This window comes from Pipistrellus hanaki, assembly GCF_964339955.1.
Source record: "Pipistrellus hanaki genome assembly, chromosome: 14".
NCBI lineage: Eukaryota > Metazoa > Chordata > Mammalia > Chiroptera > Vespertilionidae > Pipistrellus > Pipistrellus hanaki.
Window position 1 is genome coordinate 18,031,059 of NC_140516.1, and position 27,918 is coordinate 18,058,976.

Genomic DNA, 27,918 nt, shown 5'->3' on the forward strand with positions numbered 1-27,918 from the left:
CAAGAGAGTAAACGAAGTTTTTATTAGTGAAACAAGTAAATTTATATTTCCAACAAGGCTTTTATCTCTATAAATGAGACAAACTACAATACTTTACACAACATAACTTATTTAATATTTTCAAAATGGAAAGATTTCTTTGGGACTTTAGGAAAATAAAAATTTGGGTAAAAATAACTAGGGAAAGTTTTTCTTTTAATAATTCTTTATTGTTGAAAGTATTACAGGAAGTGACTTCAATTTTAGTAATAAGTTGGTCTACAAGGTATATTAACCAGCATTTTCCCTCTCAAAGGATCCATCAAGTACTAGACAATGAAGAAACTACCTTTAGAAAATGAGGCAGGAAAAAGTTTATATTTAAATAGAGAACATGCACTCTAAAATACCAATCACATGTCACTTTAACAATTCAATTTACATAATTAGATATGTTATTAATTACATTTATGTTAAGGTCCTAGTAAAGACTCGATTGGTCTATCTCCAGTTCGAACTGTACTCATCTGGCGATAAAAGTAAATATAACAATGGAATTGGGCCCATTTGACTAAGGGGGGGGGGTTATCTTCAATATTGCACGTTTTCTCTCATTAAAAATGAAATTTATTATATTAAGTCAGGGCCATCTTGGTTCTGAACCTCTCCATTTTTGTTGGAAGAAGACTCACCATCTCTTTACTAAGTTCTAGCTCCACTTCTATTTCCTGGGCAGCTTCAGGGTGCTTTTCACAGTAATCGACAATAAATTTGTAATGCTCCAAGGATGTTGCCAAATTTTCTAGCTCTTTTTGGGGATCTGAAGTGATGATTTTGCCATAGAGACGAGCAACTCGGAACTTAGCCAACATGGCAGGGCGAAGCACGTCTTCCCCTATATGCTCAGGAAACACTTTATTTGGGTCTCTCAGGGAGTCTAGGAAGAGCTGGTAGTACTTCATTGCTGACTTATTAAGATTATTTATTTTTTTTACGATGTGTGAATCAGGATCCCTCAGCTTGTCAGCAATGGCAACCTTCAAATCCATCATGTCATAGTAAGCATGTGCGATTTCAAACTGAATCTGCCTGTTGACCAGCAGATAATACTGTGGGTTCAGATCCACCATGAGGGGCTCTAGCATGGCTATTCTACGCTTATGCATCTTGCACCGCCTCTCCATGTCGGTTTCAAAGAACGCAAGCACCTTAAACAGAGCACTGTGGTCTTGGACAACTTCAATATGGTCAGTGACATAACCATCAATCTGAAAGAACTCTTTTGCTTCAGAGACATAGTGCTGACCCAGTAAGAAAAGTTCTCTGGCCTCTTCAAAATCTAAAGGTCTCAAGTAGCCCACTTTCTCTTCCACTGCAGAGATGGCGTCACAGAGCTCACCGGTTCCAAACTGCACAGCTTTCTTCCTGATGCTTTCTTCCTCCTCGAGTTCCTTTTTCCTTAAAGCTCTCAGTTCAGATTGTTTATCAAAGTCAAGTTCTCCTATGTTGTCCTGAAAGAAAAAATAATCATGGGTAAGTTACTTATTTCCTGCTGCCAAATAATATTAAAGCAAACTGAAGAGTACAAAAGAGAAAACCTTCTTACTCCCTAGCTTGGTTTAGGGTATTATACTCTTAAGCATCTTTTTTTTTTTTTTTTTAAATCTTTATTGTTTAGATTACAATTGTTCCTCTCCCCCACTCCTCATAGCTCCCCTCCACCCAGTTCCCACCCCACTCCCTGTCCTCCCCCTCCCCCTTGTCCATAAGTATATGATTTTTGTCCAGTCTCTTCCTGCACCCCCCCACACCCCCTTCCCCCTGAGAATTCAGTCCACTCCCTTTCTATGCCCCTGATTCTATTCACCAGTTTATTCACTTGCATTTTAGATTCACTTGTTGATATGTATTTGTTGTCACTTTGTTGTTCATAATTTTTATCTTTGTCTTTTTTTCCCCCCTCTTCCTCTTCTTAAACACCCTTCAGCATTTCATATAATGCTGCTTTGGCTACGATGAACTCCTTTAGCTTTTTCTTATCTGTGAAGCTCTTTATCTGATCTTCAATTCTGAATGATAGCTTTGCTAGGTAGAGTAATCTTGGTTGTAGGTTCTTGTTATTCATTACTTTGAATATTTCTTTTTTTTAATATATTTTATTGATTTTTTTACAGAGAGGAAGGAAGAGGGATAGAGAGCCAGAAATGTCGATGAGAGAGAATCACCAACCAGCTGCCTCTTGCACACCCCCTACCGGGAATGTGCCCTCAACCAATGTACATGCCCCTGACCAGAATCGAACCTGGGACACCTCAGTCCACAGACTGATGCTCTACCGCTGAGCCAAACCGGTTTCAGCTCATTACTTTGAATATTTCTTGCCACTCCCTTCTGGCCTGCATAATTTCTGTTGAGAAATCAACTGACATTCGTATGGGTACTCCCTTGTAGGTAACTATTTTTCTCTTGATGCTTGTAAGATTCTCTGTCTTTTGCCCTTGGCATTTTAATTATGATGTGTCTTGGTGTGGTCCTCTTTGGATTCCTTTTGTTTCGGGTTCTCTGAGCTTTCTGAACTTGTAGGTCTATTTCTTTCACTAGGCGAGGGAAGTTTTCTGTCATTATTTCTTCAAATGGATTTTCAATATCTTGCTATCTTCTTCTGGGACCCCCATAATTCTGATGTTGGTACACTTGAGGTTGTCTCAGAGGCTCTTTGCACTATCTTCTTATTTTTGGATTCCTTTTTCTTTTTGCTTTTCTGGTTGGGTGTTTTTTGCTTCTTCCTATGTCAAATCTTTGACTTGATTCTTGCATTCCTCTAGTCTGCTGTTGGATCTCTGTATATTAGTCTTTATTTCAGTCAGTGCATGCTTAATTTCTAGTTGGTTCTTTTTCATATCCTCAAGGGTCTCACTAAATTTATCGGCCTTTTCTAGAAAATTCTTGAAAAAAACCTTATAATCGTGGTTTTGAACTCTATATCCAGTTGTTTGCTTTCCTCCATTTCTTTCATTTGTGACCTATTTCTTTGTCTCCTCATTTTGGCTGCTTCCCTGTGATGATAGAGTGGCTTTGTGTACTAGGTGTCCTATATGGCCCAGTGGCTCAGCCTCCCTAATTACCTGAGGTGGACACTCTTGGTGCACCCCTTTGTGGGCTGTGTGCACAGTCTTGTAGTTAAGCCTTGATTGTTGTTGATATCACTGGGAGGAATAGACCTCCAGGCCAATTGGCTGTGAGGACCAGTTGTGTCTACAATGGGAGAACTTCTGTGCTGGAGACACCCTTATGGGGCAGGACTTGCTTCAGTGGGGCTTTGGCACTCACTGAGTTTGCCCTCTTGAATGTGTCTCTTATGGATGTGAAGAGTTGTAATCTGACCACTGGGTACATTGGCTCTTAGATTTCCAAGGAGGTGCAAAATCAGCCACTGTCTGAGGCCACCTAGCCACCTAGCAGAAGCTGCAGAGAGATCTGCAGATTCCTCCTCTTTTCCCCCCCCTAAATATATTTTTATTTTTTACAGAGAGGAAGGGAGAAGGATAGAGAGCTAGAAACATCGATGAGAAAAATATTGATCAGCTGCCTCCTGCACACCCCCCCACCACTGGGGATGTGCCAGCAACCAAAATACACGCCCTTGACCAGAATCGAATCTGGGACCCTTCAGTCCGAAGGCCAACACTCTATCTACTGAGTCAAACCAGTTAGGAAGATTCTTCCTCTTTTGTTTGGGGTTTATAGGTGCCCAGATAAGGCCCAGTTGTGAATCAATGCAAGCTGCTGTGGAGCCCTGGGCCTTCTTTTGGAAGCTCTGGAGCTCTGACACAGCTGCAGTTTGTTTGTTTAAATATTTTGATTTTTTACAGAGGAAAATAGAGGGATAGAGAATTAGAAACATCAATGAGAGACAAACGTCGATCAGCTGCCTCCTGCACACCATACCTCCCACTGGGGATGTGCCCCCAACCAAGGTACATGCCCCTGACCGGAATCAAGCCTGGGACCCTTCAGTCTGCAGGCCGATGCTCTATCCACTGAGCCAAACCGGTTTAGGGCCATTTTGTTAGGTTTTAGATTGCAAAAGGCCAGTACATTGGTATTCAAAAGCCTCTTCACATAGCTTGGGTGGGGTTGTAAATTGGGTGGGGCAGGGTCTCGGGGAATCTCCAGGGCAGAGCAAACGGTAATAGCTGCCCATCAGCCCTGCCCCAAAGAGGCCCTTGGGTCTCTGTGTCCGCGACACCATGCAGGAACAATGATCGCTGCCCCCGCCGAGAGAGAGCTGCCCTCGTGTCCCAGCCCAGTGCCAGGCCGTCCAGTTTCTCTCCGTATGAGTCTGGGTCCCCCGAGTCTCGCCCAGAACTGGAGTTCAGAACAACTGGAGCTTATATCTCCCTCCAGATTGAAAAAGACAACAGTGTACTCAGTTGCCAGCCCCTTCGTGCGCACCTCCATACCTCCACACCCACACCTCTGCACCTCCTACCGGACTCCATGCGCGTTTCTCTTTCCTTCTGGTTGTAGAATTCCCACTCAGCCAGCCTTTCCATGGTTCTGGATATTTGTTTTTAGTTGTAGTTTTGATATGGTTGTGCATGGCACCAAGTTCAGGTGTTTACCTATGCTACCATCTTGGTTGTTCTCCCATTAAGCATCTTGTAAAAGATTTCTTCTAATTGTATTTTTATTTTTTACATATGTCTCCCCCACCACCATTGACCCACCCCAGATGGCCCCCAGGCTCCAGCCCACCCTGCCCTAGGCCTTCAGCACCCTATTGTCTGTGTCCGTGGGTTATGCATATATGCATACAAGGTTTTTGGTTGGTTACTTCCCTCCCACCACCCTCCCTCCCTCCCTTTCCTCTGAGAAATTGTATTTCAATTATATTAAAAACACAAGAAATTTGGAAGAAGTATTTAAATAGATTAACCATTTATAAACCTTTATTCCTATTTATTATTTTATTGAGTGGGGAGAGAGAAACATTGATGTGAGGGATAAAACTTCAATTGGTTGCCTCCTCTATGCACCCTGACTGGGTATTGAATCCACTACCTTTTGGTGTATGGGACGACAATGCAGCCAACTGAGTGCAACAGACAGGACATATTAATTTCTCTTTGGGACTCAAACTTATTTATAAGTTACTCCTTCAGGTAAGAAAAATACATATGAAAGGACTTTAAACACTGTGAAACATTATATACATGTAATACATTATTAGATTTTAACTGAGTAAAACTGTAATATAAATCCTAAAAATATTTCACAGACATGTCATTAAGATTAATGATATGTTTATGCTACAGATAAGTTTTTAGTGAAATATAGTACAGAGCAATACTCGAGGTATTTTAACAACATTAAAGATAGAGTTAAATCTAACTTTATAGTTAAAAGTTCTCTCTTCCTCCTCCTGGGGCAAAAAATAAATAAATATATATATAATTAAAATGGTTTAAAAATAGAGTAAGCCCTGGCCAGTGTGGGAGCATCAGCCTGTGCACTGAAGGGCTGAGGGTTCAATGTCCCATCAAAGGTATGTAGCTGAGTTGCAGATTCAATCCCTGGCCTGGTCAGAGTACGTGCAGGAGGCAACCAATTGATGTGTCTCTCAGATCCAAGTCTCTCTGTCTCTGTCTCATTTCACCCACTCCCACCCCCAAACCCTCCCTCCTTCTACTCTCTCTAAAAACCATTGGAAAAAATGTCCTTTGGTGAGGATTAACAAAAATTAAGCTCACCCTCCTCATGCTAACTAATAAAATGGTCAGATCCCTTAATGTTCAACCTGAAGACCTTTCCTTTTTTTCTCTTGATTTTTCTCTCTCTCCTACATTGTTCAAAATAAGAGCCATGATATGGATAATTATTGAGCAGTTGAAATGTGACAAGTCCAAACTGAGACAAGGGCTATGTAAAATACTTAATTTCCAAGAAATTTTTGTATAAACAAATTTCCAACTGGAAACTTAAAATATTTCTTAGTTTTTAATATTGATGACATACAGAAATGACAGTATTTTTTATATTCTGGATTAAAAGTAGAATTAAAATTAATTTCACCTGCTTTTTTAAAAAAAGTATTTTTTTTTTATTGATTTCAGAGCAGAAGGGAGAGAGACAAAAACATTAATGACGAGTCACTGATTGGCTGCCTCTTGCACACTCCCAATCGGGGCCTGTGCCCTGACCGGGAATTGAACCGTGACCTCCTGGTTCATAGATCGACCCTCAACCACTGAGCCACGCTGGCTGGGCTTTCCCCTTTTCTAATGTGGCCACTGGGAAATTAAAAGTACAAATATAGCTAGCATTATATTTCTATGGGACAGCACTGCTCTAAACAGGTGACTCCCCACCATGGCTACTGCTGCCATTCATGTGAGGATGACCCGCAGTGTACAGCTACAGCCCAGACCTCTTCTCAAGCTCAGACCGTAAGCACAGCTCCCAAAGTGGCATCTCCTCTCAGAGGAGTCAGAGCAAGCCTGTGAAACAGCCCGCAGGCTGCATGCCTGGCTTATTTGGCCAGTGCGATCAATACATGCTTGATCCAGAGGCATCTCAGCACGTCCACAACGGAACCCCTGTGCTTCTTCAGCAGGTAGGTGCCTGATCCTGTTCTAGTTTTATCTCAGGGAAGAACACTTCATCCATGTGGACAGCCAGCAACCTAGGAATCATCCTTGAGAAGTCTCTCTCTCGTCCCTTTACCCCACATTTCAAGTCCATCACCAGGTCCTTAATGCTTCGGTTTCTAAACTAGCGGTTGACAACCTTTCGGATCTCACAGACCACCAGTGCCCCGTGGACCACCAGTTGGACACCCCTGTTCTAAAATACCTCTTGAATCCATTCTTTTCTTCTTCCACCTCTTCTGCCACCACCTTGGGCCAAGGTATCTTCACATCTCACCTGACTGCTGTGGTCTTCTAACTAATCTCCCTCAGCCACTCTTGCTTTCCCTCATTCGCTCTCCATTCTACCACCAAAGTGACTGTTCCAAACCCTCCCAGCCTTCCATTCCGTGAAGGCCCTGCATGTTCCAGCCCCTTTAACTCTCTCCCATCACATGTTCTCTCACTCTCACGCAGCCTCACAGGCCTATTTCCTCCCTTCTGGTACCATGCTCCCTACGCCCTAGAACTTTCTAACATGCTGCGTCAGCCCCTGGGAACAGTCCCCCCTTTCTCCAGCCCAGGTCATCCCACTCTGTCCCTGAGCACACTTCAAATGCTACTTCCTCCTATTATGTGGGCAGCCAGCATCTTGTGTCTCATAGCTACAAACTGACAGGGCTGTTTCCAAATATGTTTATATTTATTTTTATGAATACACATATTCACAGGGTGAGACAAAAGTTATAGCTGTGACTATATGTATGAACTGTTGTGTTAATTACTGTTATTTTCCAATTGTAAACAACTGTAAACTTACTTTTGCCCCATCCTATACATATACTGCTTAAAATATATGATTAGTAAGAATTGTTTCCTGCCGGGACCGGTTTGGCTCAGTGGATAGCGTCGGCTTGGGGACTAAAGGGTCCGGGGTTCGATTCCGGTCAAGGGCATGTACCTTGGTTGCGGGCATATCCCCAATGGGGGGTGTGCAGGAGGCAGCTGATCGATGACTCTCTCTCATCGATGTTTCTAACTCTCTCTCTCCCTTCCTCTCTGTATAAAATCAATAAAATATATTAAAAAAAAGAAAAAAAAAAGAATTGTTTCCTGCTCCCAAGTTGCTTATAGTCTAAAGAGGAAAAGGAACGTGAACAGGGATAATACAAAGCAGAATTTAAATGACTTAGGAAGGGGTAAGAAAAGTTCTATGGAGCTTACAGGAAGGAGATATTTGCAGGGGGAGAATATTTAATCATTACTTATTGAACCTAGTGTACCCGAAGAATGGTGATCTATTATATATAATAAAAGCCTAGCCGAGACCGGTTTGGCTCAGTGGATAGAGCATCGGCTTGCGGACTGAAGGGTCCCAGGTTCGATTCGGGTCAAGGGCATGTGCCTTGGTTGCAGGCACGTCCCCAGTGAGGGGTGTGCAAGAGGCAGCTGATCGATGTCTCTCTCTCATCGATGTTTCTAACTCTCTGTCCCTCTCTCTTCCTCTCTGTAAAGAATCAATGAAATATATTTAAAAAATAAAATAATAAAAGCCTAAGTGACCTTTATGGCAGAACGACCAGAATGACTGGTTGCTATGATGCGCACTGACCACCAGGGGGCAGATGCTCAATGCAGGAGCTGCCCCCTCTGGTGGTCAGTGTGCTATCACAGGGGGAGCACCATTCAGCCAGAAGCCAGGCTGATGGCTGGCAAGCACAGCGGCGGTAGCTGGAGCTTCTCCCGCCTCCACAGCAGCGCTAAGCAGCAGCGAGCCTAGTGGTAAGGAGCAGCGAGCAGGTGCACAGTAAGGAATGAGGGGTCCTGGACTGCAAGAGGGCGCAGGCTGGGCTGAGGGACACCCCCACACAAATTTTGTGCACCGAGTCTCTAGATAATATAAATATGATGTAGACCCCACTTCTCGGGGAATTTTATTCTATCCAAAGGAAAGTCTTCAAGGAAGAAGTGGTATTTGAGATAGGCCTTGAATAGTACATAAGATTTTATTTTTATTTTTTTAATATATTTTATTGATTTTATACAGAGAGGAAGAGAGATAGTTAGAAACATCGATGAGAGAGAATCATCGATCAGCTGCCTCTTGCACACCCCCTACTGGGGATGTGCCCGCACCCAAGGTACATGCCCTTGACCGGATTCGAACCTGGGACTTTTCAGTCCCCAAGCCAACGCTCTATCCACGATTTTAAAAGAGTAAGAAATACTTAGGAGAGCATTCTGCATGTTTTGCATAATGAACATGCAATGAGCCCAAGAAGTAAAATCCCCATTTTAAGCTTTTACTTATGTCCTGCTCAATTAAGAAAAGGCAACTTCTGACTGCATTACCTGCATTGAATGTTGAGCATTCTGCATGAGTGTCAAACAGTATTTGATCCAGCATCTTGCTATTTCCCCTTTTCTTTGATGATAAAGCTCTGGCACATCTCCTTCAGTTTCAGTAGCTAAAATTATAAACATGATTTGTCTAAATTAATGGTCACAATTGTAATGTTCAATGTTACTCATTCCTTTTTAAAAAAAATATTTTTATTTCACATAGGAAAGGAGAGGGGGAGACAGAGATAGAAACATCAATAATGAGAATCATTGATCAGCTGCCTCTTGCACACCCACATTAGGAATTGAGCCTGCAACCTGGGCATATGCCCTGACCAGGAATCGAACCATGACTTCTTGTTTCATAGGTTGAACCACACAGGCTGGGCATGCATTCTTTTTTATATTACTTTTTCCTGATTTATATAAATAACAGATTCTCACTGAAGTACTGAGAAAAAATACCCCACTCCAAATCCCTACCACCCAGAGATATTATTTTTGCATATTTCTTTCTAGTTTTTTTTTTTCTTACGTATTATCTATAGGTGAAAACTAAGGTCAAGATATATATAGCTTTACACATGGCCAGCGTGGCTCAGTAATTGAGTGTCAACCTATGAACCAGGAGGTCATGGTTCGATTCTCAGTCAGGGCACATGACTAGGTTGCAGGCTCAATCCCAGGGGGGATTATGCAGGAGGCAACCGATCAATGATTCTCATCATTGATGGTTTCTCTCTCTCGTCCTTTCCTTTCCTCTCTGAAATCAAGAAAACTATATTTTAGCCGTGACCGGTTTGACTCAATGGATAGAGCGTCGGCTTGGGGACTGAAGGGTCCCGGATTCGATACCGGTCAAGGGCATGTACCTTGGTTGCGGGCACATCCCCAGTAGGAGGTGTGCAAGAGGCAGCTGATCGATGATTCTCTATCATCGATGTTTCTAACTATCTCTCTCCCTTCCTCTCTGTACAAAATCAATAAAATATATATATTAAAAAAAAAAGAAAACTATATTTAAAAAAAATTTAAATTTCCAAAACTTGTACATTAATACAGACCATACACAGTGCCATTCACAATTAAGAAAAATGTAAACAAACATACAGATGCAGTACTTAATCATAACTGTAAATTATGATTTTAAATGTAAAATAACTAATACATTCTATACTACTGTATAATTTCATAGCCACCTCCTGTTGCTATTGCGGTGAACTCAATTGTTGCAAGTATCTGCTTAAAATGCTGTGTAAATGCTAATCATCTCTGAGCAGTTTATCTCCCTGGTAAATTGCATAGTGCAGTAAAAAGTGATCTCTCAGTATTTTTTGTCATATTTAGTGCAACACGTAAGTCTTGAATAACACCATGGCGCCAAAGTGCCTCTAGCACTGCCTCTGGAAGTACTCCCAAGAAGCAGAGAAAAAGACGTGACATGACAAGAAAAAGTTGAATTGCTTGGTAAGTACTGTAGATGGAGTTCTGTAGCCGCAACTGCTGCCATTTCAAGATAAATGAATCCAGTATAAGGATCGGTGTAAAAAAAAAAAAAAAAAAAGTGAGGCTGTCACTGTAACTACACAAGTCGACTTGAACTTTTTGCAAAATATGTTTTATCTGATGCTCAATGTGGGTGCAGGATTGCTTAAGAAAGGCATATCTATAGATTTGAGGCATACGAAATATGATTTGAGAAAAAGCAAAGTCACTATTTGACAGTTTAAAACAAAAGGAAGGTGAAGGATCTAAAGCTGGAGAAGTTAATGCCAGCAATGAATGATTTGATACTTTTAGAAAGAGGTTTGGCTTTAAAATCTCAAGGTAACAGAGAAGCAGCTTCTTATCCACCAAGAGGCAGCAGACAGGTTCCTAGATGCTATTCAGAAAACCATTGTGGAGAAAGGATATCTGCCTGAACAGTTTCTTATGCAGATGAAAGTGCACTAATCTGGGGGTGGGGGAAGCCACAAAGGACATTTATTAATAAGGCAGAGAAGCAAATGCCAGCATTTAAGACAGGAAGGATAGCCTAGCTCTACTTTCTGTGCAAATGCAGTTGGGTTGTGATCAGGAATGCCCTTATATATAATGCTGCCAACCCTGAGCCTGGAAGGGAAAGGATAAATGCCAGCTTTCAGTCAACAAGAAAGCTTGGACAAAACCCTTTTTCTCAGTTGGTTCAATTGATGCTTTGTCCCTAAAGTCAAGAATTAACTTGCCAGTAAGGGACTAGCTTTTAAAGTTCTTTTAATATTGGACAGTGCCCCCGGCCATCCAGACCCCATGAGTTCAACACCAAAGGCATCTAAGTTATCTACTTGGCCCCAAATACATCTCTAATTCAGCCTCCAGATCAGGGGATCACAAAGACCTTTAAGGTCTTTGTACCAGGCAGGGTCCTCTATGGAAAGGATTGCCGCCATAGGGAAGTGGACCCCAATAGAAAGTCTAGAAGGATTACACCATTGGAGATGCCATGTGGTTATAGAAAAAGCCATGAAAGCCATCAAGCCCAAAACAAATTCCTGCTCTTAACTGTCCAGATGATGTGCATGACTTCACAGAATTTATGACAGAGCCAATCAAGGAAATTGTGAGATTGTAAATATTACAAAAAAAAAGAATCTTGGAAAAATTCAAGAGCTAGAAGACATTACACCAGAAGACAACATGATGAAGATGAGGGCATCCGAACCAGTGCCAGAGGAAGATGCAGAAGAGGCAGGTGAAGAGGCAGTGCCAGAACGCAAACTGGCCTGCGTCAATCTAGCAGAAGGGTCTGATTATTCAAGACTGCTTTTTACTTATTTCATGACAAGAACCCTTCTATGATACAGGCACAATAAAGCAAATGTGGAAGGATTGGTACTAAATAGAAACATTTTTAGGGAAATGAAAAAGCAGAAAAGTCAGACAGAAAATAAAGGTATTTCTGTAAAGTCAGAGTGTGCCTGCCTCCGCTCCACCTCTTCTGCTTCTGCCAGCCAGATTACTCAGCATTCTCAGCATGAAGACTGGGTGAAGATTTTCATGATGATCCACTTCCACTTAATGAATAGTAAGTAAATCATCATCATGCTGTAAAGCTAATGAACTTTGCTGTGTAGGCCTGTCTTCATGTGAAAATCTAATAACTGTATGAGGCATTTTTGTTATCACCTAAGTATTCATTGTGTAAGGACACCATGTACAAGACCTGAAGCGGACAGTCTATCCTTACATAGGCATAAGGTGAGTGACATTTCATTATCCATTCAGCCACAGACAGACTTAGGTTGCTTCCAACTGTGGCTATTATAAATACTGCTGCAGTGCAGATACTCTTCGGGTGTTTTCCTTTCCTTTGGATGTACAGTGAGTGGCCAGGTTATTATGATCTCTGGACACATAATAATATGGCCACTCAGTGTATATCCTATATAATAAAAGGCTAATATGCAAACTGTCCCTTTGACCAGGCGTTCGACCAGCAGGCAGGCCAGTCAACCATCCATGTTCCCCCCCCAGCCAGGCTGGCTGGACCCCACCCATGTACGAATTCATGCATTCATGCACTGGGCCTCTACTATATATATACTGAGTGGCCATATTATTATGCGTTCAGAGATCATAATAATCTGGCCACTCAGTGTATAACCAGAAGTGGAATTGCTGGTTCATCAGGTAGCTCTATTTTTATTTTTTGAGGAACCTCCATACTGTTTTCCATAGTGGCTGCACCAACTTACCCAAAAGTACACAAGGGTCCCCTTTCTCCACATTTTCACCAACACTTATTTCATGACTTTTTTTTATCTAACAATTGTGAAGTGATTATCTCATTGATTTGCTCGTTTTCAAGACTAAATAAAACACTAACTTAAAAATTAGATATCTGCACACATCACTTATGTAGTATTCCAACCAAAAATGTATATAGCAGTGCCCCCTTTCTTGTGGTCTAGCTTGCCATGGTTTCAGTTCCCCGAGTTCAACAACAGTCTGAAAATATTAAATGGAAAATTACAGAAATAACTCAAGTTTTAAAATTGCAAGCCATTCTTAGTGTAATGACATCTCATACAGTCCTATTCCATCCCTTTGTCCAGTGTATCCTCGCTATGCAAACACTACCTGCTGTAGTCACTTAGTGGTCACCTAGATCGATTCCTGCTGGTATCACAGTGCTTGTGTGCAAGTAACCCTCATTTTACCTAACAATGGCCCAAAGCACAAGAGTAGTTTAAACTTTATAGTAGGTATGTATAAACAAGAAAAAAAACATATAGAGTTCAATACTAATCACAGTTTTCAGGAATCCACTGGGGGTCCTGGAACATATCCCCTTTAGGTAAGGGGGTACTATTGTAATCTGAATCTTAGTGTAAGAAAACATCAACATACCAACTGAGGAAAATTCTATGAAATGACTGGCCTGTATTTTTAAAAAATGTCTACATGATGAAAGACAGCAGTTGAGGAACGTTCCAGATTTAAAAAGACTAAAGAGATGTGAAAACTGCCCTAACTGGTTTGGCTCAGTGGATAGAGCATCGGCCTGCAAACTGAAGGGTCCCAGGTTCGATTCTGGTCAAGGGCATGTACCTAGGTTGCAGCCACATCCCCAGTAGGAGGTGTGCAGGAGGCAACTAATCATTGTTTCTCATTGATGTTTCTAACTCTATCCCTCTCCATTCCTCACTGTAAAAAAATCAATAAAAGAATATATTTTAAAAAATAAAGAGGTGTGAAAACTAAAAGCAATATGCAATCTTGAACTGGAAATTCAGGTACTAGAAAAGAACTGCTATAAAGGACATTATGAGGACAATTAATGAAATAGAAATATGCATTACAGATAATAGATTTAATCATTTCTTTTTCTATGATTACATAAAACATCCTTATTCTTACAAAATACACATTGAAGTATTAAGGAGTAAAGTAACCTAATGTATGCAAACTTCTCTCAAATAGTTCAGAAAGAAAAATGTGACTGCAAATGAGGCAAATATTAAAAACAGGTGAGTTTAGAAGGTCATATAGTTTTTGTTCTTGAATTTTCTAAAGTTTAAAATTATTTAAAATAAAGTTTTAAAAAGCTATATATAATAAAACATGTACACATAAACTTACTGTCTTCTGTGGTTGGATTCTTTCCAATTTGACCAAAAATGACATTAGCAGCTGATAAACAATGCCTGGCCTCCATAAAGCATTGCTGTTAAGGAAATAAACAAGAGTAAATGCAACTGTCCCACAGCCTTATTTGCAATTGATATGGGAAAAGCTATTAAAATCAGGTGAAAACCAGTAAGTCGCCGAACATTAAGAAGGTTTATGAGACATGTGATGGTATTATCGAGTTAAAGACTGCCTCAAAGAAGTACAAAGGCCCCAAACTCTTAATAATCCAAACTGATTGGAAGGCAGCTGCTGACTGAGTTGGCTCTCCTCAGGTAACAGCTACATCATAGACTCCAGGTGCCTCCGATCATCTTTAGGTTCTGCCCAAAGAGCCAAAGTTACGTGCATGATAACTTCTTAGATCATTTACATTCTGTCGGAGGACTTAAGGATTTGATTTTTTAGGTTTAGAGATCCCTTTTATATCCTACCATTCAAAGGCAAAAATAATAAATGATAGGAAGAGATTCCTGTCTTCTAAAATTCTTCTAATGTATGAGAATTCCCACCAAGTTTTGATGTCAATGACTTTCCACAGACAAACTTTACGAAACTGCTTTACCAACACACTTGAAGACTTCGCAATTCAAATCTGGGCTCAGTAAACTTCTCAAATGCTTGGAGAAGATCTCCTTGTTAATGTGAACACTCTGCATTTATCGTGTAAGCCACAGGCCACCCAGCAAAAGTACAAAGTTCAAGTCCAACTTTTAGTTGGAAGCCATCCTCATAAATATGTCTGCGTCATGTTAGATACACTTACCTGATTTTGCTAAGAAGATTCTTAATAGTTAGCTATGACTTTAAAATCTCAACATTGAATGTAGCCCTCCCTAAGCAAATTCAGAAGCCATCTTGAGAATATCTGGGGACCATGTGTAGTATTAGCCCAACAACATCTACAGATCAAAGTGTTAGTGTTAAACCTCAAAAAACAAAAGTTCATTTACATAAGCAGCTTTAATTGTCCCTCCACAACCCCTCCGACTCACTACCACTGCCGCTTTCTCCAGACGGGCTGGTTCCCTGAGCAGCCACGGCTAGAGCAGTGAGTGCCGCTCTGTGCCCTGGAGGTGGCTGGGAAATGTGGGTGAGCACCTGCCAGGTAGGGACCCAACAAGTAGCAAAACCTCACCTCTGGAACCAGATGAAGAGGAGGAAGGTATAAATGGCAGCTGCTTTTTTAAAAACATTGTTCAAATCTCTTTGTAATACAACTTAGCCAGCTGTAACAAAAACTTATAAGCCATCCTGATAAAAAAAAAAAAAAAAGCACAAGGCATAGGGGAGGTAGTCATGAAAATTATTGCATGCTCCATAAAAGCAATATTTAACAACTTTATATTTTAAATTACACTTTAATATCTAGATATCTAAGTATTATCAATACCAACATTGTTTAAAGTGATCATTAAAATCACAGTGACTGCCGAAACCGGTTTGGCTCAGGGGTAGAGCGCCGGTCTGCGGACTGAAAGGTCCCAGGTTCGATTCCGGTCAAGGGCATGTACGTTGGTTGCGGGCACATCCCCGGTAGGGGGTGTGCAAGAGGCAGCTGGTCGATGTTTCTCTCTCATCGATGTTTCTAGCTCTCTATCTCTCTCCCTTCCTCTCTGTAAAAAATCAATAAAATATATTTAAAAATAAAATAAAATCACAGTGACTATGTAACTTTAAAACAAATAAGAGGCCCCCAGAAGCTATAAAAATGGTGCCACAAGCAGAGGCACAAGATAACACTTTTGATGATGGCCACAATAGAATGGAGGCATGAGTTACATTTAACTGGATGCTCGGACATATGCAGCAGCATTACTGACTTAGGCCAGACTCCTAGAAGTGGTGCTGCAGACACCACAGCCCTTTCTCTCCTGCTAATAGCTTTTCTGAATGGAATTCTGCGGGACAATACTTTAAACATAGGGTGCATTTACAGAATCAGCACTAACAAAAATCTTAGGATAAGGGCCCAATAAGGATATTGCAGCAGGCCACCAGAGACCTAAGAAGGAACTCTGATAAGCAAAAATTACCGAAACTTCAGAGAGTCTTGTGAATCAGAAATATAAATAAAAGTAATTTCTATTGCTGAGATATCTGATTGAGGATTAACAAAATAGCTGGGAAAGGTGGCTTAAAAGTGTTTTAGCATTAAAACAAGATCTTGAATAGAGGAACAAATAAGTCAATTAAAAGTACACCAACATGATTCTTAATAATTTTGATAAACAACTAAAAATCTAAAAGTACCTATGTAATACTACAGAGAAGTATATCATAAAGACCTGGAACTCTGGAACTGAGCAGAGATATTTTCAATATAGAAAATCATAAAGGAATTAATTCTAAAGAATAACTGAAATGCATCACATGCTTTTATCAAAGCCCACATTTAACAGTCAACTTCCTCATACAAATTCTTATAGCCAGCAGATTACAACTGCCTAAAGATAAAGTTATATCTACAAAATAAAATCTGCACTTTAAGGTAACATCTTACTAAAAATGAATTGAGATAGCATGCTTCTAACAAAAAAGAATTGGTCTTGGGTAACATGTAATTTTAGAGCTAGAAACATAAAATAATGATAAAACTATTTTATGTAGCAGCATAAAATAGATTAATAGATTAATGCAATAGATTAAGATTCAATAGATTAATGCAACAAAAGCTACACAATTTTAGCACACTGGCAAACTGGGCTGTATTTTTCTGTCTAGGTTACATCATAAAATATAAGCTACCTATTTTTCTCAAGGTTTAATTATAAGTTCTTGTTATTGCTGTTGAGACGAGGATACGGGCTACTGGTTGGCTACTTTATATGCCATTTTTCGGTTAAAACTATCACAAAGGCCCATGCCATTCTAGCTGGGTGCCAGCTGTGTGGATATGCTTTTGTTGTTGTCATTGTTGAATTCTGTTACAGATGTCCCTAAGCTACCGAGTTTTAAAGATTATATTTTCAAGGTACTACGTGGTCTATATACTCTATCAGTAACTTTGTTAGATAACAACTTCAGAAAGCTTACCTTATTGATGTAAAACTGTGACAAGGTAGCAGCATTGATAGCCCACTCTATGGGATGGTAGGCATTGTGCTCAAGCTGGCGCTTTAGGGTACTGTGGCAATAATGAGCAGCCTTCTCAAACACCTCCTTATGTTGGTAGACTTGAGCCAGGTAATATAGGTTATGAGTATAAACCTTCTCAAATCTATAAAGAAAAAAAACAATATTTGCATAATGGTTTACAATTTTTACAGAACTTTCATATATATGTATCTTAATCCTCTCACCAACCCTTCAAATTGGGTATGGCTATTTGACAGACAAGGAAACTGATCCTTAGATATGAAAGAGTCACATATCTAAGTAAGTGGCAAATGAAGGCTTTAATCGATTTCAGAATCCACATTTTAGAATTTTTATGAGTGCCTTGAAAGAGAAAGCGTGTTTTTTAACCATCATCTACACCAGTGTTTCCCAAACTTCTCTCATGATGAGAATCACCTGGTGGAGTTGTTAAAACACAGATTCCTGAATCCCAACTAAGAAGTGCTAAACTAGAATTTTTGAGAACATATAGGTAAAATTGCATACCTAACTTAGTGCTCTGTATATAAAATCTGTCTTAGAGCACTAGTTAAGTATACAATTTTACCTATATGTTCCCAAAAATTCTAGTTTAGCACTTCTTAGTTGGGATTCAGGAATCTGTGTTTTAACAACTCCACTAGGTGATTCTCATCATGAGAGAAGTTTGGGAAACACTGATCTACACTGTGTGAAAATAGCTGTGAGGGCTGATTTCTACACCTACTCACCTTTTTGATCTCTCTTGTTCAGTAAGTTTCTCTTCTTCAGGAAGAAAATGCTCAGTAGGATCAAGAGGAGGACTCCCAATCTACAAAGAAAAACAAAACTCTAAAACTTTACTGTAAACACCAAGCGCCCTCTTCTGGAAGACCTGGAGAAATCAAAATTTAAAATCCCAATATACTTCATTTTTTACTAATTCACTTTCATTTTACCCAAGAACTAATTTTCTTAACCCATAAAATCTAAAAGAGTCAAAGAATTAAAAGATTTCCTACAAACTCACACTTGACAAAATTTTAACGGCTGTTTCAGGTGAACTTCAAATAAACAAACAAAAAAACACCCTGGTTTTTAGAGAAATAATTTTTAGGTATTTTTAGTCTTTTATTTTTAATTTAACTTTATTGTTGAAAGTATTACAAATGTCCCCCTTTCCCCCCATTAACTCCCTCTACCATGCCCCTCCAGGCATTTTGCCTTAATTCTATTTGATAGCCTTTAAAACCTACATAAACATGACAAGTAGAAAAAAATGTATACATCCTTAGAATAATATTGCTCTGACCACTAATAAAAAAATCAAAGTTTTAAATAATTTTTCTAATATTTTTCCTCAAGGAAATAAGTATATAGATTACCCTTTTTTTTTTATTGATTTAGAAAGAGAAACATCAATTTGTTGTTCCACTTATTTTTGCATTCATTGGTTAATTTTTGTTGTTAGAACAACTCAGCAAAATAAAATTCCCATTTATTGGTGGACAACATTGTTTCACACATACATCAAAAAAGGCCCCCCCCCCCAAAAAAATAGCAACTTCATAGACAAAAAAAGGAGGGGAAAAACCTTTTTAACAATCTCATGTAAACCAACTACTTATAGTACAGCTAAGTACATATACAAAAACTTACTGGAATACTCAGAATAAGACGGTTTTGGTTATTTTTGCTTTTTTTCCCCAAAGTTTTTTTCACACCACAAGTAAAGTCAGAGGTAGGACAGTGAATGACCCAAAGACTAGTTTGGTCATCCCAAGATCATTAAAAATGGCTGACCCCTAACAATATGTACAGAAATATAAAATGTAAATAAAAAATACAAATTTTCCTTTTTAAAGTACTTAAAATTTTTTTTTAAAAAAAGCAGGGCCTTGGAAGTTGTGGGTTTTTTTTTCTTCCTGTTGCAAACTCACATTGTGGTTTTGATTGGGTGGTGAAGAGTGCATGTCACCTACAGGTGGCGCTGCCCAAGTTGGGTGGGTGATTGGCGGGTGGGTGGTTGGTCAGGCAGGGGCGAGAGTCTCTACTTGAAGGTGACCATGTTTAGATTATGGGAAGTGGAGAGTGAATAGGTCACAAAGGCTTTTCTTTTTAGTTTAACTTTTCCTTTTTTGTTATCTAGTCATCCTCATCATCTTCAGCTGCCCATTTGCCCATCGATGCCTCCTTATCTTCAGCTCCATCCTCTTCCTCACCATCACCTTCCTCTTCCTCCTCCCTTCCTTTTTCCACCTCATTGTCAGCCTCCTGCTCTCCATTTTCCTCATCAGCGTTCCCATTCGCAGGTGCATCTCTTCCATTTTCTGCCTCCTCTTCAACTTCCTTCTTTAAGTCCTTGGTGGTGATCTTGGAGCTGGTGTCACAGCCATGTCTGGAACCGTGGGGCACGTCAGTGATCGGATGCAGCGGATTTTTTTTAAGTGAGAGTTGGAGGACTCTGGCGAAGAAGCTGCTGGAGTCCCAAGTGGCAGAGGAGGCCCGCACTGGAGGTGGCTGTAGCCAGCAGAGGCAGCCACAGAACAATGCAAAGACGGCTTTTCAGAGCAGCCCGTTTCATTGGCTGATTCTTGTATGTGCCCTGACTGGGGATGGAATCCCCAACCTGAGGTATTGGGACGACGCTCTGACCAGCTGAGCCAGCAGGCCAGGGCTGGGTACCCTCTTTCAATACAGGGACATTAAAAAGTTATTCTTGCCAGGCCTGCCTGGCTCAGTGGTTGAGTGTTCACCTATGAACAAGGAGGTGACAGTTCGAATCCCGGTCAGGGCAGGTGTCTGGGCTATGGGCTCGATCTCTAGTGTGGGTGTGCAGGAGGCAGCCAATCAATGATTCTCATCATTTTTTTTTTATTTTATTGATTTTTTACAGAGAGGAAGGGAGAGAGATAGAGAGCTAGAAATGTCGATGAAAGAGAAACATCATCGACCAGCTGCCTCCTGCACACCCCCCACTGGGGATGCGCCCGCAACCAATGTACATGCCCTTGACCGGAATCGAACCCGGGACCTTTCAGTCCGCAGACCGACGGTCTACCACTGAGCCAAACCGGTTTCGGCGATGATTCTCATCATTTTATTTCTATATCTCTCTCCCTCTCCCTTCCTCTCTGAAATCAATAAAATATATATTTTAAAAAACAACAAAACAGTGATTCCACTGTCTATTGCTTGAGCTTCTGCTTCCTCCTCTGTAAAATAAGTGTACTTTCCTCATAAGGATCCTAGGAGGATTCAATACAACCCATCCTCCATCTTCCAAAAAAAATTACTTAACCTCTGCCTAATTCTACTTGTTTGAGAACAGTCCCACCTACAAGCCCACCCATACTTTAAACTGAATTCACTAAACTCCCAATAGAAACGATACTCCCCATTAAAAAAAAAAAAGTGATCTTATATTTTGTATGCAGACAATAAAAGCATCATGACTTGGAGTCCTAGAATTCACAGAAGTGAAAATGACTAAGACAGGAAGCAAGGCCAAAGGCAAACACAATAGATTTTTAATTAATTTTGCAAAAACCATCTCAACAATTTTAAGGGCTGCTTATTATGCTTACCCCTGTCTTAATGAGGGGAATTAGTCTATGTATTGTTTTATGTACGTACTTCTCTGTTATGACTATCACACTTTATGTATAACTTTGGCACCTGAATCAGTCTCTTAACTAAAACAGAGATATAAAAATACAGAGTGGCCTGAACTGTGTGGCTCAGTTTGTGGGGTGTTATCCCATGCACCAAAAAGGTCCCTGGTTCCATTCTCAGTCAGGGCACATGCCTGGGTTGCAGGCTCGATCCCCTGTAGGGAGTATACAGAAGGCAGGTGATGGATGTTTCTCTCTCTCTTCCCCTCTTCCCTCCTCTCTCTCTAAAATCAATAAAAACATTTTTTTTTAAAGTACACTGTATTTTGCTACATGTTTTATGTTTCCTTATTAATACTAGTTTTGAATGAAATATAACAGGTTTTTGGTATCTTTACATTTTAATTTAACAAATTCATGAATTAAGAGTGAGAGCCTAAAATCATAAACAGAGACTAACATCTCAATTTGGCTTTGTGGTTCTCTGCTTTTCTTAGAACTTAAAGAGGAAAGTTATAACACCAAGGTAGAAGAGCCATGACTTTTAAAATTTTCCAATTTGGGAATACATTCCTCAGGGGAAAAAGCTTTAATTGCCTATAAACACATATTCTAAATTAAACTGACAAACAGTACAACCACTATGGAAAAGTGTGGAGTTTACTCAAAAAATTAAAAATGCCATTTGACCTAGTAACCCCCACTTCTAGGAATATACCCTAAGAAGCCTGATATACCAATCAGAAAGAATATATGTACCCCTATGTTATTTTGCAGCATAATTTACAATGGCTAAGATCTGGGAAGAGCCCAAGTTCCCATCAGTAGATGAATGGATAAAAATGCTGTGGTACATTTACAAAAAGGAATACTATGCAGCTATAAAAAAGCATTTTTTACCCTTTAAGGAGGGACCTAGAGAGTATTATGCTAAGTGAAATAAGCCAGTCAGAGAAATACAAGTATCATATGATCTCATTTATATGTAGAATCTAATGAACAAAATAAACTGATGAACAAAACAGATCCAGAGACATTAAAGCGTGCAACAGAGTGAGGTATTTCAGAGGGAAATAAGGGGTGGAAGAAATTAACTAAAGAATTTATAAGCATACTAGCGGCCTGGTGCACGGATTCGTGCACATTGAAAGGAAATTAATTAGAAGAAATATTTTAATATCGCTATTCACCCTTTCTCGATAATTGAACTGTCAACCGAATTCATGATCGACGATGACAGATGGAAACATGCGTGCGCTTGGCACCAGAGAGGGCTTTCTATGTATTGTGCATACACGAGTCAACTTAGCCTTTTAAGTATATAGAGAATAAACTCGCTTAGTTAGACCTGCTTTCTGATTTAACTAAACTTTTTCCAGCTCAGTGAATCACCCCAACTTTTCTTTCAAGTAATTGTCAGAATACAGCAGTAAATATCAACATGAAGCAGATTATTATTTAGATCACACAGGGAGAACAAAGGGTAAAATATTTAACTGCAGCAGAGTTTGACTATATTCTGCACAGTGAGAAAACCTAAAGTCATTTTCAAGGTTCACAATTTCTTTTCAATAGGGTCAAATTTCTAAACTTTCTAAATCTCCATTTTTCGGCTAATGAAAAGAAAATAGGTTTCTACTGAGCCTCCTATCTACCTACTCCAGGACTTCTGTGAGGATCAAATGAGATAAGGCATGGGAAAACATTTCACAAACATTTGGTTAGTGTAAAATGTTTGCACCTGGCTATAAATAAAGCAAATTATATTCTTGGGCTGAAGAAACTCCAAGGAGGCCAGTCATTAGGGAGAGAAAGCCAGGCATTGCTATGTGACATCATTACCCGGAGCCCACAGCACCATTTCCGGGCTGGTCTGGGCTGGGGGCTGCATTTACACCATGGGGTCTTGGCAGCATTGACTGCGATTTGGTGGGGTGTCACTCCAGGGTGGTGACAGAGCCTGTGTCCCACTTGGGGGAAGTCGAGTGTTGGTTTGTCGGCACCAGGTCCATGGTGCAGGCCAGTGAGCATCATGGCAGCTCCTACGTTGAGCGTCTACCCCTGGTGGTCAGATGTTTGTCATAGCTACCAGATGGACGGTCAGAGGGACACTTAGCCTTTTCTATATAGACTACAGGCCCGGTGCATGGATTCGTGCACCAGTAGGGCCCTCGGCCTGGCCTGTGCCCTCTCGAAATCTGGGACCCCTCGGAGGATGTTGGGCTGCTAGTTTAGACCAGGTCCCTACAGATCCCCATAGGCCAGGCCGAGGGACCCCACTGGTGCACGAATCTGTGCACCAGGCCTCTAGTATGCATATAAGATCTTTGGTTATTCTCTTCCTGCCCAACCTCCTTCCCTCTGAGATTCATCAGTCTGTTTCATGTTTTCATGCCTGTGCATTGAGCATCTGCCCCCTGGAGGTCAGTGCACATCATAGCTACCGGTCAAACAGTCACTTAGGCTTTTATATATATAGTTAGATATACATAACCCATGGACACAAACAATAGTGCAATAAGGACTGTGGAAGGAACAGGAGTAGGATAGAGGGAGTTAATGGTGAAGGGGGGACATATAGAATATTTTCAACAATAAAGAAACATTTTTTAAAAAGAGAGCAGGAAGGAGAGTAAAACCAGTTTTAGTTGAGCACCTACTATGTGCCAAGTACCATCTTATACCTATGTTAGTTCATTCTTTGACCAATGCTACAAGGGTGCAAGTATCATTATTTCCATTTCACATATGAGGAATCTGAGGATGACTTATTGGAAGTAGAATGACTTATTGGAAGGCTATACGGTTAATAGGTTCAGGATTCAAACTCAGATATGTGTACAAAGTCTGTGTCTCCCCACCCCACGAAAATAATAATAAAAATTATAAACTGACAAAGCAATTAGGAATGCTCAATCTGCGGATTCTGCTTACAGTGCATTCCTTCGATCTGCTCTCATCATTCTGACACCACACTGTCCTTCAAGGAGCTCTGAGCACTTGTGTTCTACACTGAGTCCAACTACCAAGTGAGACAGCGGAGTCTAGGTTAAAAGTACGGGTTCTGGAATCAGATTGTGCGGATTAGAATCCCAACTTCACAATTTACTAGTGTGTGGAGACAAGTAATTTAATCCCATATGGTCTGTTTTCTCATCTCTAAAATAAGAATAATAAAAGTATCCACCTCAGAAGTTGCCATGAGGATTGAATGAGTTAAAATTTATAAATCACTAACAACAGTGTCTGCAAGTACAGCTATTAGGTGACTGACTACCTAGACAGCTCTATAGAGAGGTCCCTAAGTATACTGAGAGTCACACACAAATATTTGAGTAAGGAATTCTTAACATCAGTTCTTGATTAGTTTTAATCAAATCTTAAAATTTATTTGACATGCAACATACCTCTTTCATATACTGAAGATACAGTGCTTCTGATGAGTCTAGGTAAGCTTGTGCCGTTTCAATTTCTTCTCTTTCAGACCACAAGATACCCAGATTATTCTGGAAAATAAAGAGAAATAATGACAATATAAATCTCCTCGTAACAGTAACTTTTAGTTTCAAAGTCAGTATTTTCCTACCAATCAGTACTGGATGGAGTTTGATTAACAATGAATTGTTCCCGTCTTGGCTGGTTTGGCTGGTTTGGCTCAGAGGATAGAGCATCGGCCTGTGGACTAAGGAGTCTTGGGTTCAATTCTAGTCAAGGGCACATGCCCGGGTGGCAGGATCGATCCCTGTAAGGGGGCGTGCAGAAGGCAGCCAATCAACGATTCTCTCTCATCACTGATGTTTCTTTCTCTCTCCCTCTCTCTTCCTCTCTGAAATAAATAAAAATATATTTTAAAAAAAACAATGAATTATTCCCAATATTGTCCTTATGTAGTGGTAAACAGCTACTGATGGATCCCTAATGATCCCTGCCTCCTGGTATTCATGCTTTGTTGTATAATCTTTTCCCCTTGAGTATGGGCTGGATTTTGTGGCTTGCTTCTAACAAATGGAATACGGCAAAAGTGATAGAAGGTCTCTTCCAAGATTAAGTTCCAGAACACTGTTCCACTTGAGGTGCTCCTCTCCCATTCTCTCTGAGGGACGTCAGCTGCCATGTGGTGGCTGTGCAGACTCTCACAGGGCAGGGAACTGAGGGAGGTCAACTGAAGCCCTCGGGCCAACAGCCCGAAGGAACGGAGTCTTGCCAACAACCCCAGGAGGGAGTTTGGAAGATCCTACCTCAGTTGACCCTTCAAGTGCAGCCTCACCAGGCCAACAATGGGATGAGAGACCTTGAACCAGAGCAACCAGCTAAGCCATACCTAGATTCCTGAAACAAAAGTTTTTTCTTCAAGATCCTAACTGGGGGTAAAACTGTATCACTGTATCAACAGACAGTACACATCGAGATGAAGATGAGCCAGAAACATGTTTTCAAATGTCTACAATCCCCAGAGGCCTCTTAACAGTTACTGTTTGGTTCAAGCCTGAAGGGAGGTGAGCTCTCAAATTCCAATTATTCAAATTATGTAATGAAAACTGAAGATGCTATATGCCTTTCCTCATCAGATAAGTCAGATTCCTAATGTTTACCATTTCAAAAAATAAACATGTTTGCATTTTCCAAAGTTCTTAAAATTATACAGCTTTGTAATTATATCCAGAATTTTTAGTGTCTTCACTTGTAGTGTCTTTTCTTATATCGATCACTTCCTTTTGATGTCCATAGCACAAACTTCCTTCTGCTACCATGAAGGTGCTAAGAAATTGATTAGATTTGGGGTAATATGCTAAATAACATTTTTAAAACTAAGCCAGCTTGTCTCCTGCATGTGACTCTCTATCAGGCACTTTACAGAGCAAATCAGGGCTGTCTAGACTCCAGATGGTCAAAACTCAGGACTGGATGCCCAGCTCCTTTAGAACACAGGGTTAGACTGTCCTTCAGGCACTAGGAAACTTCGGAGGCTGGGTTTCTAACACCTTTTGCTTACTTCCCTCGGGAAGGGCACAGGATAAGGAAACAGAGAGGTTTTTGGTGTATTTTTCTAAAAATACATTTTATTGATTTTTTAGAGAGAGAGGAAGGGAAAGGATAGATATAAACATTATCGCCCATTAATAGAATTCAGAGTCTACAAATATGGATGGAAAAATCATTTCAATTTATTTTCACTATGTTCTACTAAAATTTAGCATTTATTTTCATTATGAAAGCAGGAAACAAAATGCAACAATATTCCCTGGCTGGTGTGGCTCTATGGTCAGAGCATCAGCCTGAGGACCAAAGGGTAGCGGGTTCGATTCCTGCTCAAGTGCACATACCTGGGTTGCAGGTTCATCCCTGCCCGGCTCAGGGCATGTGCAGGAGGTAACCAATCAGTATATCTCTCTCTCTCTCTCTCTCTCTCTCTCTCTCTCTCTCTCTTTCTCATATCAATGATGTTTCTCTCTCATATCAATGTTTCTCTCTCTCTCTGTCCCACTTTCTCTAAAATCAATGAAAATATATCCTTAGGTGAGGATTAAAATATATGGGTTGATAACGTTTATATTACTGGTTCCTTTAATATTCTTTTATATTTTATTTTATACATTTAAAATCACTAGTCTGTTTTATGCAATACTAGAGGCCTGGTGCACAAATTCGTGCACGGGTGGGGTCCAGCTGGCCTGTCCCATCAGGACCAATTGGGCCTGGCAGGGGAGGAGGGAGGAGCCACACGCGATTGGCCAGCCAATACACCCCCTGTTCAACTCCCTGTCAACCCCCAGTGGAGGGGACAATTTGCCTATTAGCCTTTTATTATATAGATAGGCTTCACTAGACTGCAAAAGGGGCATATGGCACAAAAGGTGTTTAGAAACCTAGAGTTTAATGGTGACTTGAGCAAGGGATCTAGAATCGATTTGATTTTTAACTCCACAGAGATAACTGCTATTGACATTCTACATGAATTGTTTTTTAAGTATAACATAAACCCTACAATACAACAGAAACTATTGTCTCCTTCACAGAGCATCAGACCAGGTAGGGGGAAAAGCTGAATATAAAATAAAAACAGCTAAAAAAGTACTACCACTGGTGAATTCCACCAAACATGTAAGGAAGAAATAACACCAAGTCTACACAAACTCTTCTAGAAACGTAAGGAAAGAACACCTCCCATCTCAGACGAAATTAAAGGCCTAACAAGAAAACTACAGACTGATAAATCCTTCATGAACAAAGATACAAAAAAGGTTAACAACATTTTAGCAAATTGGGTACAAACTGGTCCCTCTTAAGATTAAAATTACTTTAGATTTTTTTTTTTCCTAATAGAATGAACAGGACTAGAAGTGGTGGAGAAGAGCTGAAAAAGTACTTTACGATTATAGGAGGGCGAAACCAATGCACTGACCACGACTAAGCGAAGCAGCCAGGGACGTTGAAGTGGGCGATGGGGGTGGAGGAGTTTCCCAGGTGTTTATCCCAAAGCTTCAAACGCCTGGGACAAATTGAGCCTTGCAACATTTGCCTTGGCCCTGGCAGGAGGTGGGCCCTCCCTCCCCGAGCCCCGAGCCCCGAGCCCCAGCCCCCGGCCGCGGGCAGCAGGCCGGCTCGCACCTGCGCCTGGATGTACAGGGACACGCAGTCGGGCGACAACCGGTAGCGGCGCACCAGCCGCAGGCATTTCATCAGATGCTCCTCGCCCGCCGACAGCTCCTCCGTGTCGATGTGGTTCAGGCCCAGGTGGAACTCGATGACCGCCAGCCGCACGGCGCCCCGGGCCCCGGGCCCCTCGACCTCCACCAGCGCGGCCGGCGGCCCCCGGGCGGAGTCCCCCGCGCCCACGTCGTCCTCGGCCGGAGGCCGCTCCTCCTGGTCCTCGGGCGCGGGGCCCAGCAGCGCTCGGACCTCCTCCAGCAGCACTCGGGCGCCGTACTTGGACTTGTACGGCTCCTTCTCGGGGTTCTTGTGCAGTTCCACCCGCGACAGAGCCAGCGCGGCCTGGAACTTCTCCCGGACCTCGGCCCACGAGCCACTCGCCATAGCGGCCGCTGCTGCTCAGGTTTCCCTGATGTTTCCCATCCGCACTCCCGCCTTCCTTTCTGCTTTACGAC

General features: G+C 41.0%; 1 protein-coding gene across 1 annotated transcript; it reads right to left on the reverse strand.

The window, feature by feature from the left end:
• On the reverse strand, positions 1–27,918 carry KIFBP (kinesin family binding protein). Its single transcript, XM_084904265.1, has 7 exons — positions 27,422–27,918; positions 24,220–24,318; positions 17,951–18,030; positions 17,157–17,340; positions 14,073–14,157; positions 8,961–9,076; positions 1–1,490 (listed from the first exon to the last, which is right to left on the reverse strand). The coding sequence occupies exons 1-7, from the start codon at positions 27,845–27,847 to the stop codon at positions 615–617; spliced, it is 1,866 nt and encodes a 621-aa protein (XP_084760391.1). The 5' UTR covers positions 27,848–27,918; the 3' UTR covers positions 1–614.